Genomic DNA, 15,554 nt, shown 5'->3' with positions numbered 1-15,554 from the left:
GGCCAAAGCTTTGCCACATGCCGTCAGCAGCATGTGGGTGTCTTGAGTAATTTTTCGTCGTGCTTTAGATGATTAGGGATAATTCTATAGCCAAAATGAGCCGCTAACACCTGGTCCACGCACTGCCGGTAGCACGTTGGTGTCTTGAGTAATTTTATAGCGACGAAAAATCCCCAAAACATCTTCCAATACCTATAAAAATGGATCAAGCACAACTAGGGGAGCATTTTTGGTTTGACCAAAAAGTCACCAGAATGGCTTGAAACAAGCTAAAACCTCCAGCTATTTTTGGGTGTTTAGATCAAACTCTAAAATCTCAAAATCAACCCAAACCATGTACATAATCAACAAGAGCACGAGGAGAAGATCGAAATCCAAACATGGATCGATGCCAACGGCCGTCGGAGTCGCCGAAATTGACGTTGGAAAGCTTGGAAGACTGTCGGCCATTTGGGGCTCGAAATGGCATCATGCCGGACTTAGGTGGTTGGGTTGGGGCCCAGATGTGATCGCAAGCTTGTGGCGGTCATTTTTCGATCGGTCTCAACCTCAACGGTCACCAGACGGCACCGTGGTGGCACCAGCAACGCAGCCCAAGCACTGGGCGCCAAGAGAGAGGAGGAAGAAGTCGAGGGGAGAGGAGAGGGAAAGTACCTTCGCTTAGGCCAGTTTGGGTCCTACTTAAAAATCAAATTTTGAAATATTTACAGTTATGCCACTGCACTTCCATTGACCAAAACGTCTTCGTTTCAACTCCGATTTAGGCCACCACATGTCTACGAACTTGTGAGCTCGAGCACTTCGCAATGGAACCAAGAAAATTTCCAAAACTAGCCCTGAGCAAAAAGTCAACTCTAAACCACCAAGGAACCCTAAGGTTAAAGTTGTCCAAGCTGGGATATAGGCTCCAATTGCCTCTTTTTATAGTGTTTTTAATGATATTTACCAACTTGTTGGCATCAAATTCAAAACACACTCGAGAAACAGTGACAGGTAAAGGAAACCTTATATTTTTCAAAGATTATTCAAACATAATGGAAATATAATCAACACCATGGCAACGAAAGCTTAAAAACAAAATCAGGAGTTCAAAAACCAATCATTTACCCATATCTTTTAAACCTAAAGGATGGAAGCACCAAGACTCTTCTAATCACTACTAGAGAGAGAAGAAATTCCTTTCCCCTTGAAGCACTATCCTGAGCAAAGCTCAAGGTTGATCACCCATGGATGGCCTTCACCAAATGATTCTACAAGTGACAGCCACACAAGTGCATGACCTCTAATTTCATACACACAAAAGAAAAGTGAGAATGGAGAAGGAGATGAAGAACTAGGGAGGTGAAGGGGCTAGCAACACCTCACCTATGTAAGGAGAGAGTGAGAGAGCCTCACTTAATCCCCAAAATTCATAATCCTAAGATGACTCCATGCTATGTTATGTACTTATAGGCTAGGGCATTTTAAGTTGGGTCACCACAATGACCATATGACTTAAAATGACCTATGTGAGTCAGCAAAATAGGTCAAACCCATTCACATCCATAGTTTCCAGTTGTTCCTCGCTTATTGGGCCGTTTGAGCTTCATTACTTAAGTTGTGATCTACAACTCATTTTACAAATCTATTAACCCAAATCTAATTTTAGGCCTAATACAATTCGCGAGCCTTGCTTAATTAATTAAGCTATATCAACTAATTAATCATTGTTCCTCATCTCCTAATTGATTTCCATCTCTCACGTTTAAAGCTCTGTGATGCATTAGGTTCTAATTGGCACTGCAGTGAGAGATTTAGATTCTTTCTTAATCGATTGTGAATTAAGACCCTAAAAGGTTAGCCGCCATCCAACGATCCACTCAATGCATCTTATAAGTTTGGTGGCAATCCAATGGTCTATTCATCGTTGATCGCACAATCGAATGGATGAGCATAACCCTAGGATCATCGATCTAGGAGATCCGAATATGCAATTGTGAATCTGTAAGTTTCTATGCACTCATGAGGGTACGAGGAACAATATATTCCAAATTGGGGTTGATCCAACAATACAATCGTTCTTATCAAACAGTCCATATTAGGTGTACACCGATTGTGGGTCAAACGATCGAGTCTCGCCAATCTGAGCACGCCGTCGTGCTCCAAATCAAATGCTAAAGCAGTAAAATCAGCATTACCCACTAACACTAACATGTTCAACATGATGAGAGGATGAAAATGCTTATCGGCATGGCAGAAAACCATCATTAGAATCGCCGAAAACAATGTCGAAAAACTCAAGAAACCGATGAAGTTTGGAGCCCTATAGCGGTGGGAATGTTGCTTTGATGAGGGTGTTGTCAACTAGGAAGTTGTTCCTTGTTAACAGATAAAAAAAAAGTCAAGAAGGGGGCTTTGGTTACGGAGGCCAGTACAGGCCAAAAGATCCCTCAAAATATGCGGTGGCGGGACAATTTTCTGGAAATTTTCTGGCTTCCATTTGCCACATATGGTGGGAATTGAGGTCGGGTCTTTAGAGGGACTAATAGAGAAGGACGAGAGGAAGGCTTTGCAAGAAAAATGGCATCAATCAGTATCTGGATGACAAAGTTCTGTCACTTGAAAGTTGAGTGCGTAAAAGGGAGTGGGGAGAATAAACAATATCGTTTCTGATTTTCATATATGCACATAACAAGAAGCTAATGCTGAACGAAAATTGATATATTGTACCACTCTTTGCAAGGAGCTTTCCATCCCATCATTACATAGTGCATAATTTGCTTATGCCTACGAAATAGATGACAGTATATTTAATAGATAGTCAATGTTAGAAATATGCCCTAAAAGCCAGTCATTAGATGAAACATTCTATGAATAAAAGGAGAAAATGTTCTAAGATATGATTATGGAATCTCCAGTCAAAGTTAGAGTTCAGTAGAGAACAGAGTTTATGGTTGTGCTCAAATTGAATCATATAGCCAAGAGCGATCACGTTAGGGATTTGACATGAATTCCATATCCTATTAGCGAGAACAAGAACATTGATAAAAGAGAAGGCTCGAATTGTGTTATAATTCAAACTAAATGGGTTCTCTAAACACAATCTGCATTAGCTTAGGTAACTCTGACATGTTGCTAGACGTCACTCACTATTTGTGGAAGCAATGAGGATATTCCATAACTGGGTCCTCGTAATAGGGAAATATTAAAAGGGAGTTTAAATTCACAGTTGATAAAGAGAGAGTTTAAATATCGCGCACAACCTCACTAATTAGAACCCTATAGAGCCCGCACACCGATGAGCTCATAATTTGAGTAATTATAGAAGATGAAGAAATCAACGGTTAAGTCAATTAATTTGATTAATTGATTAAAGAGAAAATTAATTAAAGAGTTCATTAAGTACGTTGAATCATAACAAATGAAAAGGGTTTTAAATTTTGGTTTTGCAAAAGGGATTCTGAAGTAGTCTAATGGTTTTAACTTAGATCAAGAGGCCCAAGACGTCCACTTACCGTGTAGAACTGGCCACACTGAGGGAGGAAGAGAGTGAGAGTTTTCTCTCATGCTTATGAAAGCATCTTTTGCCTCCTTTCATTTCTAGAGTTCTTGTTTTGCAAATGTGAGGAACAAAGACAAGGTTGGCTAACACAAGGGGAGTGTTGCTAGCACCACTAGCTTCTCTTGTGCTTCATTTTCTCCAAAGAGACAAGCTTTGTGTGGATTGGAGGTTGATTATTTGCAACTGGGAGGAGAAAGTGGATCATACCACCAAACTTTGGTGGAATACTTGGGTTGGACTCAAGTTATGCCCTAAGGGTGAGTTCCTCTTCATCTCCCTCTTTCATTCTTGTAAATTTTTGATTTTTTGACATCAACCACTTGAATCTTTAAGATCATTTGACCGGTTTTGTTTTCTAAGCTCTAAAATTATGTTTAAAGTCTTTCATTGCATGTTAATAGAATTTTTGTTAATTAAATGCTTAGATGAACCTTTTTTTTCTTTTCTGTTTTCTTTTTTTTTTTTTTTTAGAAAAACACAATCTTTCCTTTAGTCAAAACAATATCAAGAAGTTGAGATCAAAATATGCCTTATGTGCATTAAAATAAAATAAAATTGGAGCATAGCTTTTTTCGCTTCTTGTTATATTTTTTATTATTGGATTTCTGATTCTTCACCCTCTTGGGAACGCCTTTTGTATTTGAAACTCTTGGATCAAGCACATTGATATCACACAACACATTATTATATATCAACATTGTGAAAATCATATGACGTGCGATTGAGGGACTGATTTATGCTTGCACATTGTTTCAAGGCTTCCTCCAATGCACAATTTGCAATATCATAACTCTTTTGAGATCAATTAATTAGCTTTTTGAAACAAGTTAGTGAAACGCTGGTTTTTGGGGTTAACTTTTTTTGACATATATACGTTGGTGTATCCATTCATTGCATCTTTCGTCCATCAAATTTGAATTATAAAAACACTAGAAGATTTGAGCACTACCATTGCATGCCTAAAAATTCACTATCACTACTACATTTACCCTTTTGCGCGACGGAGAATAATTAGTCGCGCAACGAACAATCGAGTCGCTATTGTATTTGCGCGATGGATAAAACAACCGTCGCGCAAAGTTCGTAAAGACTGACTTTGCGCGACAAATATATGGTTGAGTCGCGCAGAGTGCGACAAAGACCACTTTTAGTCGCGCAAACATAGCGACGGATAGTATTCGTCGCACTAATATTCGTCTCACCATAGTAAGCGCGACGATACCTGAATCGTCTCCCCTCTGAAAGCGCGACGATATATTATTCGTCGCGCAAAATTATTCGTCGCACAAATATTCGTCTCACCATAGTAAGCGCGACGATACCTGAATCGTCTCACTCCTGACATGGCGACGACACCTTATTCGTCGCGCAAACGTATTACGCGACGAGATCTACATCGTCTCACGAGAGTAATAGCGACGATATAGTATTCGTCGCGCAACAAATAGAGCGACGATTAAAACACGTCGCACTTTCGCGTCCCAAAAATATGCGCGACGGAGTTATATACTCGCGCTCACTTTCGCGCGACCAAAAATATTAGTCGCATTTTCTTTAAAGAGACGAAACTTTTCGTCGCGCAAAAATAAATATATAGTTTTCAAAATTAATTTATTTATCCGTTTGTAAATGCGCGACGAAAAATGTCGTCGCGCAAAAGTATACATTTTATTTAATTTTAATTTTACCGTTTTGTTTTGTAATAAAATATATTTGAATTGTACGTTTTTTTTTTTTTGCAATAAACTATATTTTATGTAGTTTAAATTTTATGTTTTTTTTGTAATAAAATAAAATTGCAATAAAAAACCATAATGAAAAGATAATATAAATTGAAATAGTTCAAGACAAAATGTTTAAAATGTAATTAAGAAAGTAAAAAACTAATTAAAAAATGTAGTAACATCTATGTTGTCATCTTGCAAATGCGGCTCGGAAGTCTGGACATCGACATGGGCAGAAGTGTGGTGGCCATGCTCTGGTTGAGGGGGCACGGAGGTCGACGAGGAACCAAAATGTGACGGGAGTGGAATGCCGAACCGAGAGATGGACTCTATAAGCTGTGACATCTGGGCATTATACGAGGCCATTTGGGAAGCCATTTGGGTCTTAAGCTCGGCCACCTCAGCTTTCAAAGCAATCACTTCAGTGTCTAATTGGGACGATGGAGGGGCTCTAGATTCCCGCCGTCTGGCATTCCCCATCCCTCGACAATATGTCCCTGGCCTCCTCCCGAGAGTCTGATCTAAGGTCTCCGTCAGTATCTGAAACCCCGCATCCTGTGGAGGATCCACAACATCGAGCGGAGTATCGGGAGGAAGCTGGGAGGCAGACTCTTGAAGAACCAACTGGCTCTTCTCCGTCATCATCGCCTAACATAACATAAAATATTAATTAAAATCCTCATATAATAACCATGAACTCATGAGTAAAACAATAATTAAAATTAAAGAATACTTACATGAAGGGACTCCGCCAACTCATTCCCGGGTCGAACATAAACGTCGCCAAAGACGTCGATCTCCGGGAATTTGGACCCCCCCCCTTAATTGAACAAGAGAAGACAATTGTTAGTACAAAAAAAACAAATTCATATTAATTACATATTGAAATTAAAAAAAAACGATATAATTATTACCCGCCGCCGCGCTTCCATCCTATATGAGAAGGGCCTGGAACCGGAATGATGGAGAAGAGTCTTCTTGTCCCTATTGCCCTTATTTGCTTTCGCCTTCTTCTGTTATACAAAAAATAAACGTATTAGTTGAAAATTAAATGAAATTTAAAAAAAACTAAATAAACATTAATAAAAAAAACATGTAATAAATTTCAACTTAATATAAAAAAATTACCACATAATCGGACTCTTGAAAATGACCGCAGAGCCACTCCCAACTATCCTCCCGCCCCTCAAGCTCCTTCGGGCAACCCTCCTGAAGAGCGACCTGCGGATCATCATATGCCATAAAATGATGGTGCAGATCGCTCTTCCACTGCTTGTACCTCTCACCAAAGAGTCTGTTGACGTACGCCAACGACTCGTCGGGGAGGTTCTCTAAATTGTAGTTCGTCTACAATACATTAATGACATTCATTCATTAAGTATTAGAAATATATAAAATTTGAAAGCAAAACAATTAAAAGGCATACATACCGACAGATGTTCGCGCACCACCGTCCGCATCTCGTCAGGCATGACCTTCCAAGACTTCCATTTCATCGGACAATGGGTCCGAACGACGTGACCAATGTCGTGGGCCAATGAGCTATGTTGGTCAGCCGTTGGTGCAGCTCGATGTCGCTCGTCGTATCCGATGTTGACACGACTGTTGTGAACCCGGGTGGACTTCACCGTCTTCAACTGGCGACAAGGTCCCCGGGTGTTCCTCTTGGCTGCAAACACATATCACATGAACGTTAAATATATAATCCTAGTAAAATATTGGTCTGAAACAGCTAGAGTTGAAGGAAATCTTTACCTGGTTGTGAATCTACTGCACCAGCAGCAGCGGACGAAGTGGTGGCGATCATGTGGGGAGGGCGATGACGCCGTCTGGCGCTAACAGGCTGCGCCACTGATGACTCAGATGTCACCGGCTCATGGGAGACCTGACGAGAAACCTGCATAACATCCACCTGTGGTGGAGCACTGACAGGTGACGTCGAAGCCAGGGGTGGCAAAGGCTGTGCACTCGTCATCGCCTTACGGGTTCTGATAAGGTTCGACATCTGCACAAAACAAGCATTTAAAGTACCTCCTGGGGCAAGAATTTATAATTTATACATAAATAAATAAATAAAAAACCTCAACAACTAATCAAGAACAAATTCAATATCAAGTAGCAATAAAGAAAGAAATCAATCAAGAAAATTTAATTGCAAAATATACTAGAATAATTTCTACCTAAATAAAAAAGAAAAACACATCATTCCATTTTGTGAAGCAAACCGAAGAACCTCAACCCCAAACAAATTCAGATTTACAAAATGAAATGGATGAATGCAATCTGAAAAATAAAACAAACCGAAGAACCACAATTCCAAAAATTTCAGATTTACAGGAATTAGAAACCTAAGATTGAGTTGAGAGATGTAGTAAGAAACTAACATAATTTGCCCTTTGTACCTAATTTTCGTTTTAGACCTTATACTTTTATTTATTTATAAAAAATTAAGGATATTAACTGCTTTTTTTTCTCCAATTCCAAACCTAAATAATTTTGTGACCCCATACTAGAATAATTTCTACCTAAATAAAAAATAAAAACACAGAAAAACAGAGACTAAGCCAATACAAAAAGGAAATTGAAACATAAAATCCTAACGTCGAGAGCAGGTACCACAGTGGTGGTCTCCCCCTTCCCCCTGCTTGACAACCCAGGTTCGAAACCCCAAGGGGTTTCTTTCCTCCCAATGTAACAAAAAAAAAAACATAAAATCCTAACCAACCATCAGACTAAGCAATTTCAACACGTACAAACTAAATTGAGAAATCGAAACAGCAAAACAAAATCACAAATGCATTAACATAATTGAAAGAAAAATAAAACATATATTATACCTTCCCACAGAGACACGCCTGGAGGAGACCATGAGAGGAAGATGGAGATGGTGACAGAGACCGTGGGATTTCACCGTTGAGGATTTTTGCGGGATTTCACCGATGGTGGGTTCGGATTGGACAGAGAGGGAGAGAATTTGAGGTCAGTGAGGGGGAGGGGGAGAGAGGGTTTGTGGTTTGGTTAGGGGGCGTCGACGGTTGGGGGGAGTTTGGGTTGGAGAGAGAGGGAGACAATTTGAGGTCAGTGAGGGGGAGAGGGAGAGAGGGTTTGTGGTTTGGTTAGGGGGCGTCGACGGTTGGGGGGAGTTTGGGTTGGAGAGAGAGGGAGAGAATTTGAGGTCAGTGAGGGGGAAAGGGAGAGAGGGTTTGTAAACTTAGGGGGCATCGACGGTGGGCGGGGGAGTTTGGGTTGCAGAGAGAGGGAGAGAATTTGAGGTCAGTGAGGTGGAAAGGGAGACGGCTGGAGGAATGTGACGGCGTAGGCATGGCGTAGGTAGGCTCGGCTGGTGGTGGTCTGGACGGAAGGGCACGGCTGATGGGGATTTTCGCGGAGGAAGACAGAGTGAAACTGAGAGTCGCGTTCTGATGAAAAATATACAGGACCTTGCGCGACGTCTAATTATCCGTCGCGCAAATTCAATTTTTAATCTTGCGCGACCAACATGTAAAATAAGGTCGCGCAAAACGATACTTTAATCTTGCGCGACCAAAAAATTTACGTCGCTCAGAGTCGATATTTCAATCTTGCGCGACATAAAAGGAAACATGCGTCGCGCAAATTCGATAATTTCCGTCTTGCGCGACCAAATAACATTTAGTCGCGCATATATTTTTTAATGCGCGGGAATTGAAGCGCCACAATTTCACCGCATTGCGCGACGTAACTATGCCTGCGTCGCGCAAATCCTGAACCCTAAACCCTAAACCCTAAACCCTGAACCATAAACCCTAAACCCTAAATGCTGAAAACTATAACATTGCGCGACGATATTATCCGTCTCGCGAAACTATTTTGCGCGACTTATTACACTTAGCGTCGCGCAAAGATATTATAACATTGCGCGACGATAATATCCGTCTCGCGAAACCATTTTGCGCGACTTATTATACTTAGCGTCGCGCAAAGATATTATGCGCGACGACACGATGCGTCTCGCAAACATTTTCATTTATAACCGTTAAATATATTGTCCTATTTCTGGATCTCTGAATAATTTTTATTTGCGATTTTTGGGGTATCCGATCTCACAGTATACACAAACACGTTTGACGGTTGGATCGTTGAAACGAGTTTCTTATAATGCGTATGCCATCAAAACCCAATTCATTCTCTATAACAATAGAAAGTTTGCTTATACTTTTGTTATATATACCTTTAGATTTTGTGGTATCCACTAGTGTACATCATTTTAATTGAAGATCAAATTCAATCATTGTATTTATATAGGGTCAATGAGTCTAGTTGTAAAAAATTATGAAAATCGGAATTAAAATAACCGTTAAATCATGATTTTTCATTTATAACCGTTGAAAACTTTTGTTCGTTACAAGATTTCTGAATATTTGTTTTTTGTGATTTTTGGGGTATACGATCTTGCAGTATATACAAACATGTTTGATGGTTGGATCGTTGAAACTAGTTTTGTAGAGTTGAAAGAACACTTTTTAGTTTCAAAATATATTTCGCACATTTGTCCTCATGGTTCTCTCCTAGCTAGAAAACAGGCGTTCCCGCACAAAGAAGGTGGTGACAAATTTACTGAGATTTAAAGTGTAATTATTTGAGGTGCAAATGAAATTTTTTATATTTTCTTTCTATTATTGGACTAGTTTAGGAGATTTTTCGGAGTTCGAACATGTTTGCGCGACGAATCCAGTCGTCGGAAAGACTGTTACGCGACGAATATATCATTCTCCGTCGCGGAAACACGGTGCTATAATTTCTGGAAATTAATTATAATTTTTATTATTGTGAACTACATTGTGCGACGATGATATTCGTCGCGCAACATATGAATTGCTACGATGATGTTCGTCGCACAACATAATTTTCATAATTTTTATTATTGTGAACTACCATGCGCGACGCAATAATCCTCTTCGTCGCGCAAATATGGGCGACCGGTCAAAGAGATGCGACGACCGGTCGTTTTTTACAGAGTCTACGCGGAAAATTCACTTTTATTTCAAAAAAATTTTGTTATTGCGTGACGACGATATTCGTCCCGCAAATTCATCTTGCGCGACGCTAACCCATCTTTCGTCGCGCAAAAAGGTCATTGAAATTTTTTTTTTTGGTTTTTTTTAAATTAAAAGATTCTCTTGATTATGCAATTTTTTTTTTTACAGATTCTCCTGATTATGCAAGTATATATATATATATATTCAAACAAGCATACTTTGCCAAAATCTTTACACTAACTTTATCTCATCACAAATAATTTCACATTACTATGTTTTACATGGCAAGTCACAAATAAATTACATTATTCATCATCTGAACTATAATAATCTTCGTTATCGTCGCTGTGATCACTTGGGGTCTCCCAATCCTCCTCCTCCTCCTCCTCCACCTCATCCTCCTCCTCCTCCTCCTCCATAAGTACATCATCATCGTTGTTCGGGGTCGTGGTTGGATCGTATCGCGGAAGAAAACCGAGGTCAATTGTAATTGACTGAATCGGTATTTCTCTTGAAGACACTCCTTCAAGCTGAAAGGGTTCTTGTACGACATTTGTATCTAGAAGTGTTTCTGCATCATGTTCCATGGAAGATTCGAAACGTTGGTCAGCGACGGCGTTGTCAGATGGGTCTTGTTCTGGTATAGCATACACATTCCTCTGATCCATCTGCTAAACAACTTTCCACCCGCTCCCTGCTTTAGGGTCATTTAGATAGACAATCTGTTTTGCCATGTTTGCCAAAATATAAGGGTCGTCATCATACCAAGTTTTGTTTATGTTCACAGATAGTAACCCATGATCAATTTTAACACTTCCCTGCCTATTTGGGTTCGTATCAAACCATCGACACTTAAACATGATCACTTGGTATCGGTCTTTGTAAAGCAATTGCACGACAGTTGTGAGTTTGCCATAGAAATTAATGTCCGTACTTTCGCCTCCACCCAGAACAAGGACACCGCTGTTTTGCGTACACAACTTGTCATCTCGTGCAGTCCCCAAAAACTTGACGCCGTTAACATGACAACCCGAGAACAATTCAGTCCTAATTGGGCCGAATGCTAAGTTATATAACTCTTCACTGTAAGAGGGGGAATTCTCTGATTTCAACTTATTCACCTAATATTAATTAAAAACATTCACATATTAGTTTCAGAAAATTAAATACTACAATATATATGTCAAATACAAAACACTTATAACTTACATATTCCAAAAACCATTTTGGAAACAATTCACGGTGTTTCTTGGAATACAAATGTGATGGATGTTCTCGCTTCATCATCTCTTCATGCTCCTCTAAGTATGCTATTATCTCATCACAATTGTTCAATACGAACCAATGAGCTACCTCCATGTCATTCCTGGAAAATGACTCTCCTCGTACAGGATCTCCAAAGGGTCGTGCGCTTTGGGCAAAAATAGAAAGTTGCTCATTTCTCACACCGCCGTCATTATTGTGCTGAGGTCGATTGAAAGCTGTGTCTACATCCTTTAAATACATTGCACAGAAAGTAAGCGCCTCATATTGAACCCAAGCCTCTACAATGGATCCTTCGGGCTTCGCTCTGTTGCGTACGGTTTTTTTCAACTCACCAAGAAGCCTGTCAAATTAAAACGAAAATATGCAAATTAGCAAGTAACAAACATGTGATAAACATGCATACATAAATAATAATGATTATATACCTTTCTACTGGATACATCCAGCGATAGTTGACTGGACCAGCGAGCAATGCCTCTTCTGGCAAGTGAACCATCACGTGAATCATACTCGTGAAGAAAGCCGGAGGGAATATCATCTCAAACTTGCATAAGACTTGGACAATGTCATGACTCAATTGATCAATGTCTGTCTTTCGCAACGTTTTTGCCGTCAATTGGGAAAAAAATCTTGACAACAATATGATTGGCTTGACTACATCTTCCGGCAATAAATGTCGAATCCCCACAGGAAGTAGGCGTTGCATAAACACATGGCAGTCATGGCTCTTCAGTCCAGTAAACTTACCCCCGTCAACATTCACGCAACGGGCGATATTAGAAGAATACCCGTCAGGAAATTGTACAGACGATACAAACTGTAGAAACTCTTTTTTGTCATTCGGTTTCATGGAAAAAAATGCAAGATCCCTTATAACTTTATCACTGGCTCTTTTCATCCATAAACCTCTTCGTATGCCCATTCTTTCTAAATCAAGACGAGCTTTTATCGTGTCCTTAGTCTTCTCCTTGATATCTAGAATCGTTCCAATCAATGTGTCAAACACATTTTTCTCAACATGCATAACGTCGAGATTGTGCCTCATTTTTAGTTTCGACCAATATGGGAGCTCAAAAAAATAGACTTGTGCGTCCAGTTCATATGTGTAGCAGGTCTGGTCCGACTAACTGTTTTCCCGAACGGAGCAAAATCCAAACGGTTCAGCTGTTCCAAGATCTGATCACCAGACGATTCTCTAGGTCTTGCGCGACGCTCTTTGTTCCCGTCAAACTCTTTATCCTTTTCCCGCAACTCGTGGTCCCATGGCAACCATCTTCGATGTCCAAGATAACACACTTTTCCAGCGTGCCAACCCGAAGTCACATCTTCCTTGCATACAGGGCATGCCATATAACCCTTTGTGCTCCACCCCGACACCATTGCATATGCGGGAAAATCATTCACAGTCCACATAACTGTCGCCCGCAAAGTGAACATCTTCCCGGTGGATTTATCGTACGTGCGCACACCGTTTATCCATAAATCCTTGAGCTCATCAACCAACGGCCTTAAGTACACATCGATTGACCTGCCAGGATCCTCAGTTATCAAAACAGTCATCATCATATACTCTTTTTTCATGCATTTCCAAGGCGGCAAATTATATGGGAATACGAAAATCGGCCAAGTACTGTGGTGTTGGTTTAGAACCTCGTACGGATTGAATCCGTCTGTGGCAAGTCCCAATCTAACATTCCGGGGATCAGCAGCAAACTCGGGGAACGTTCGATCGAACTCTTTCCATGCCTCCCCATCTGCAGGATGCCGCATCACATCGTCGTCTACCCGTTTTTCCTTATGCCATCTCATGTCTGTGGCAGTATGTGTCGACATATACAGTCGCTGCAATCTTGGTTTTAGGGGCAAATAACGCATGACTTTTTGTGGAACCTTAGTCATTCTATTATGAGACGTCTGTTTGAACCTCGACTCATTGCATATAGGGCATGTATCCAACGTTTCATATTCTTTGTAGAATAACATGCAATTGTTTTTGCATGCGTGGATTTTTTCATAACCCAATCCAAGACCACTCAACATCTTCTGTGCTGCCCTGTGGTCTTTCGGCAAACAATTGTCCGTTGGAAGCATTTTCTTGAAAACCCCCAAAAAGTAATCAAAACACAGATTCGACATACGATACTTTATTTTTCCCTGCATTAGCTCCACAATCGCCGTCAGAACGGAAAAGCTCTCGCACCCCGGGTATAACTCTTGGTAGGCATTTCTTAACAGGTTTTCATACTTTTCGAACTCTGCACTGTCCATTTCTGTAGGCACGTCATCTTCCCCTTCCTGATTGCTGCTGGTCGATGCAAATGGAAATGCATCATTTATAATATCCCTAACTTGTTCATTAGGATCAACACTGGGTTCAACATTATCTACTCTTGTGGCCCTTGAAGACGAAGCAATGTCTAATTGTTCCCCGTGATGGTTCCAAGTGATGTATGTCTCAATCATTCCATTCCTCACTAAATGAAATCGAACATTTTCAATTGTGTCCCACAGCGTGTTGTTACAGCTTCTACAAGGACAACGGATTCTAGTTGCACCCGGGTTGTGTGTCCGTGCAAAGTCAATGAAATCCTCGATTCCATCCAAATATTCGTCTGCGCACCTATTCGGATTCTGTATCCACCTCCTGCTCATCGTTCCTGGCACCACAATCACAATACAACAATCATGTTGTATTCGTACAAAATCTTTCCTTATGCCTCCGGTAAGGGCCTATCCCATTCAGAAATGCATAGTCACGTCACGTAATTTACAGCTACATGAGATTAGATTTCGACGTGGATGAATTTCGGCAGCATCTCGGTACAGTTCTTGAGGTGTACCATAGATATAAAATACCTACGTACCACCCGAAGAACATACCGAGATGACATCGAAATCTCCACAATCGAAACCTAATCCTGTAGCTATAAACTACGTGACACGACTATGCATTTCCAAACTGTCCAAAATATGGGACAATTCAAGAATTAATTGGACCGTAGTCGTGGTTTACCCACCCATGCGCGGTCCAACTAACCTCGAACGGGAACTAAGCTTTACCAAAAAAATAAATATACGAAGTTAATTTCAATTAACTTCGTACATCAACGTACATGCATAATTTAACTACATATTACAAATATAATTTCATAAATCAATATAAATATAATGTAATAAATTTTTTTTTAAAATTAAAAAACGACAAAAATACCTTATCAATCATTCTCCACCAATCGCTAATCACATATAATATCCCTATAGACAATGAAATTAATATTTTTAGTATAAATTTACATTAATACTTTTAAACTAATGACAAAAGATACATACCCAACGAACTTAGCAGTGGTAGAGGAAGTTCAACTCATACATGAAATGAAATTGAATAGCTTTTTGGGACTGAAACGTTTCAGAGAGAGGATGAGAGAAGGAGAGGTAAGCTGCAGATTTTTTTTGCAGTTTGCCTCTGGCATGGCTGAGCTCGATGTAGACGACGTGTTTTGCGCGACGCATATAATTCGTCGCGCAATAATACATATGGTCGCGCAAAAAAATCCACTTTGCGCGACGATATTTTTCGCCGCACAAAGACCCCAAAATCGTGGCGCAAAGTTTGACATTTTTGCGCGACGAATATATTTATCGTCGCACTTATAGTTTTCGTCGCGCAAAGGTTTTTATCGTCGCGCAAACATCAGTAGCCGACAACGATCATATGCGACGTTCATATTTTGTCGCAAATATTTTAGCGCGACGAAATATTTCTCGTCGCAATGAAATTTTTCTGTCGCGCAAAATGTTTTTTCGACGCGCAAAAATGCTCTGCCAACAACGATCATATGCGACGATTATGTGTATTCGTCGCGCAAATGTTCGTCGCTCAAGAGTAAAAATCGTCGCGTAAATAAAGGTGCGCGACGACAAATATAATTGTCGCGCTAATATGTCATGTGCGACGAGAAAAGTCGTCGCGCAAGGGTTTGGCGCCAGAATATTCTTTCGCGG

General features: G+C 40.3%; 1 protein-coding gene across 1 annotated transcript; it reads right to left on the bottom strand.

Moving 5' to 3' along the window:
- Positions 1–11,877: 11,877 nt before the first annotated feature.
- LOC148292945 (uncharacterized) lies at positions 11,878–13,685 on the bottom strand. The gene is made up of 2 exons (XM_088244513.1): positions 12,756–13,685; positions 11,878–11,889 (listed from the first exon to the last, which is right to left on the bottom strand). Exons 1-2 carry the CDS (start codon positions 13,683–13,685, stop codon positions 11,878–11,880), a joined length of 942 nt encoding a protein of 313 aa, XP_088100639.1.
- Positions 13,686–15,554: the final 1,869 nt, after the last annotated feature.

This window comes from Prunus avium, chromosome 7 (assembly GCF_965620075.1).
Source record: "Prunus avium chromosome 7, drPruAviu1.hap1.1, whole genome shotgun sequence".
Classification (NCBI taxonomy): domain Eukaryota; kingdom Viridiplantae; phylum Streptophyta; class Magnoliopsida; order Rosales; family Rosaceae; genus Prunus; species Prunus avium.
Note: the sequence above shows the minus strand (reverse complement) of the source record. Positions and strands in the feature narration are given on the sequence as shown.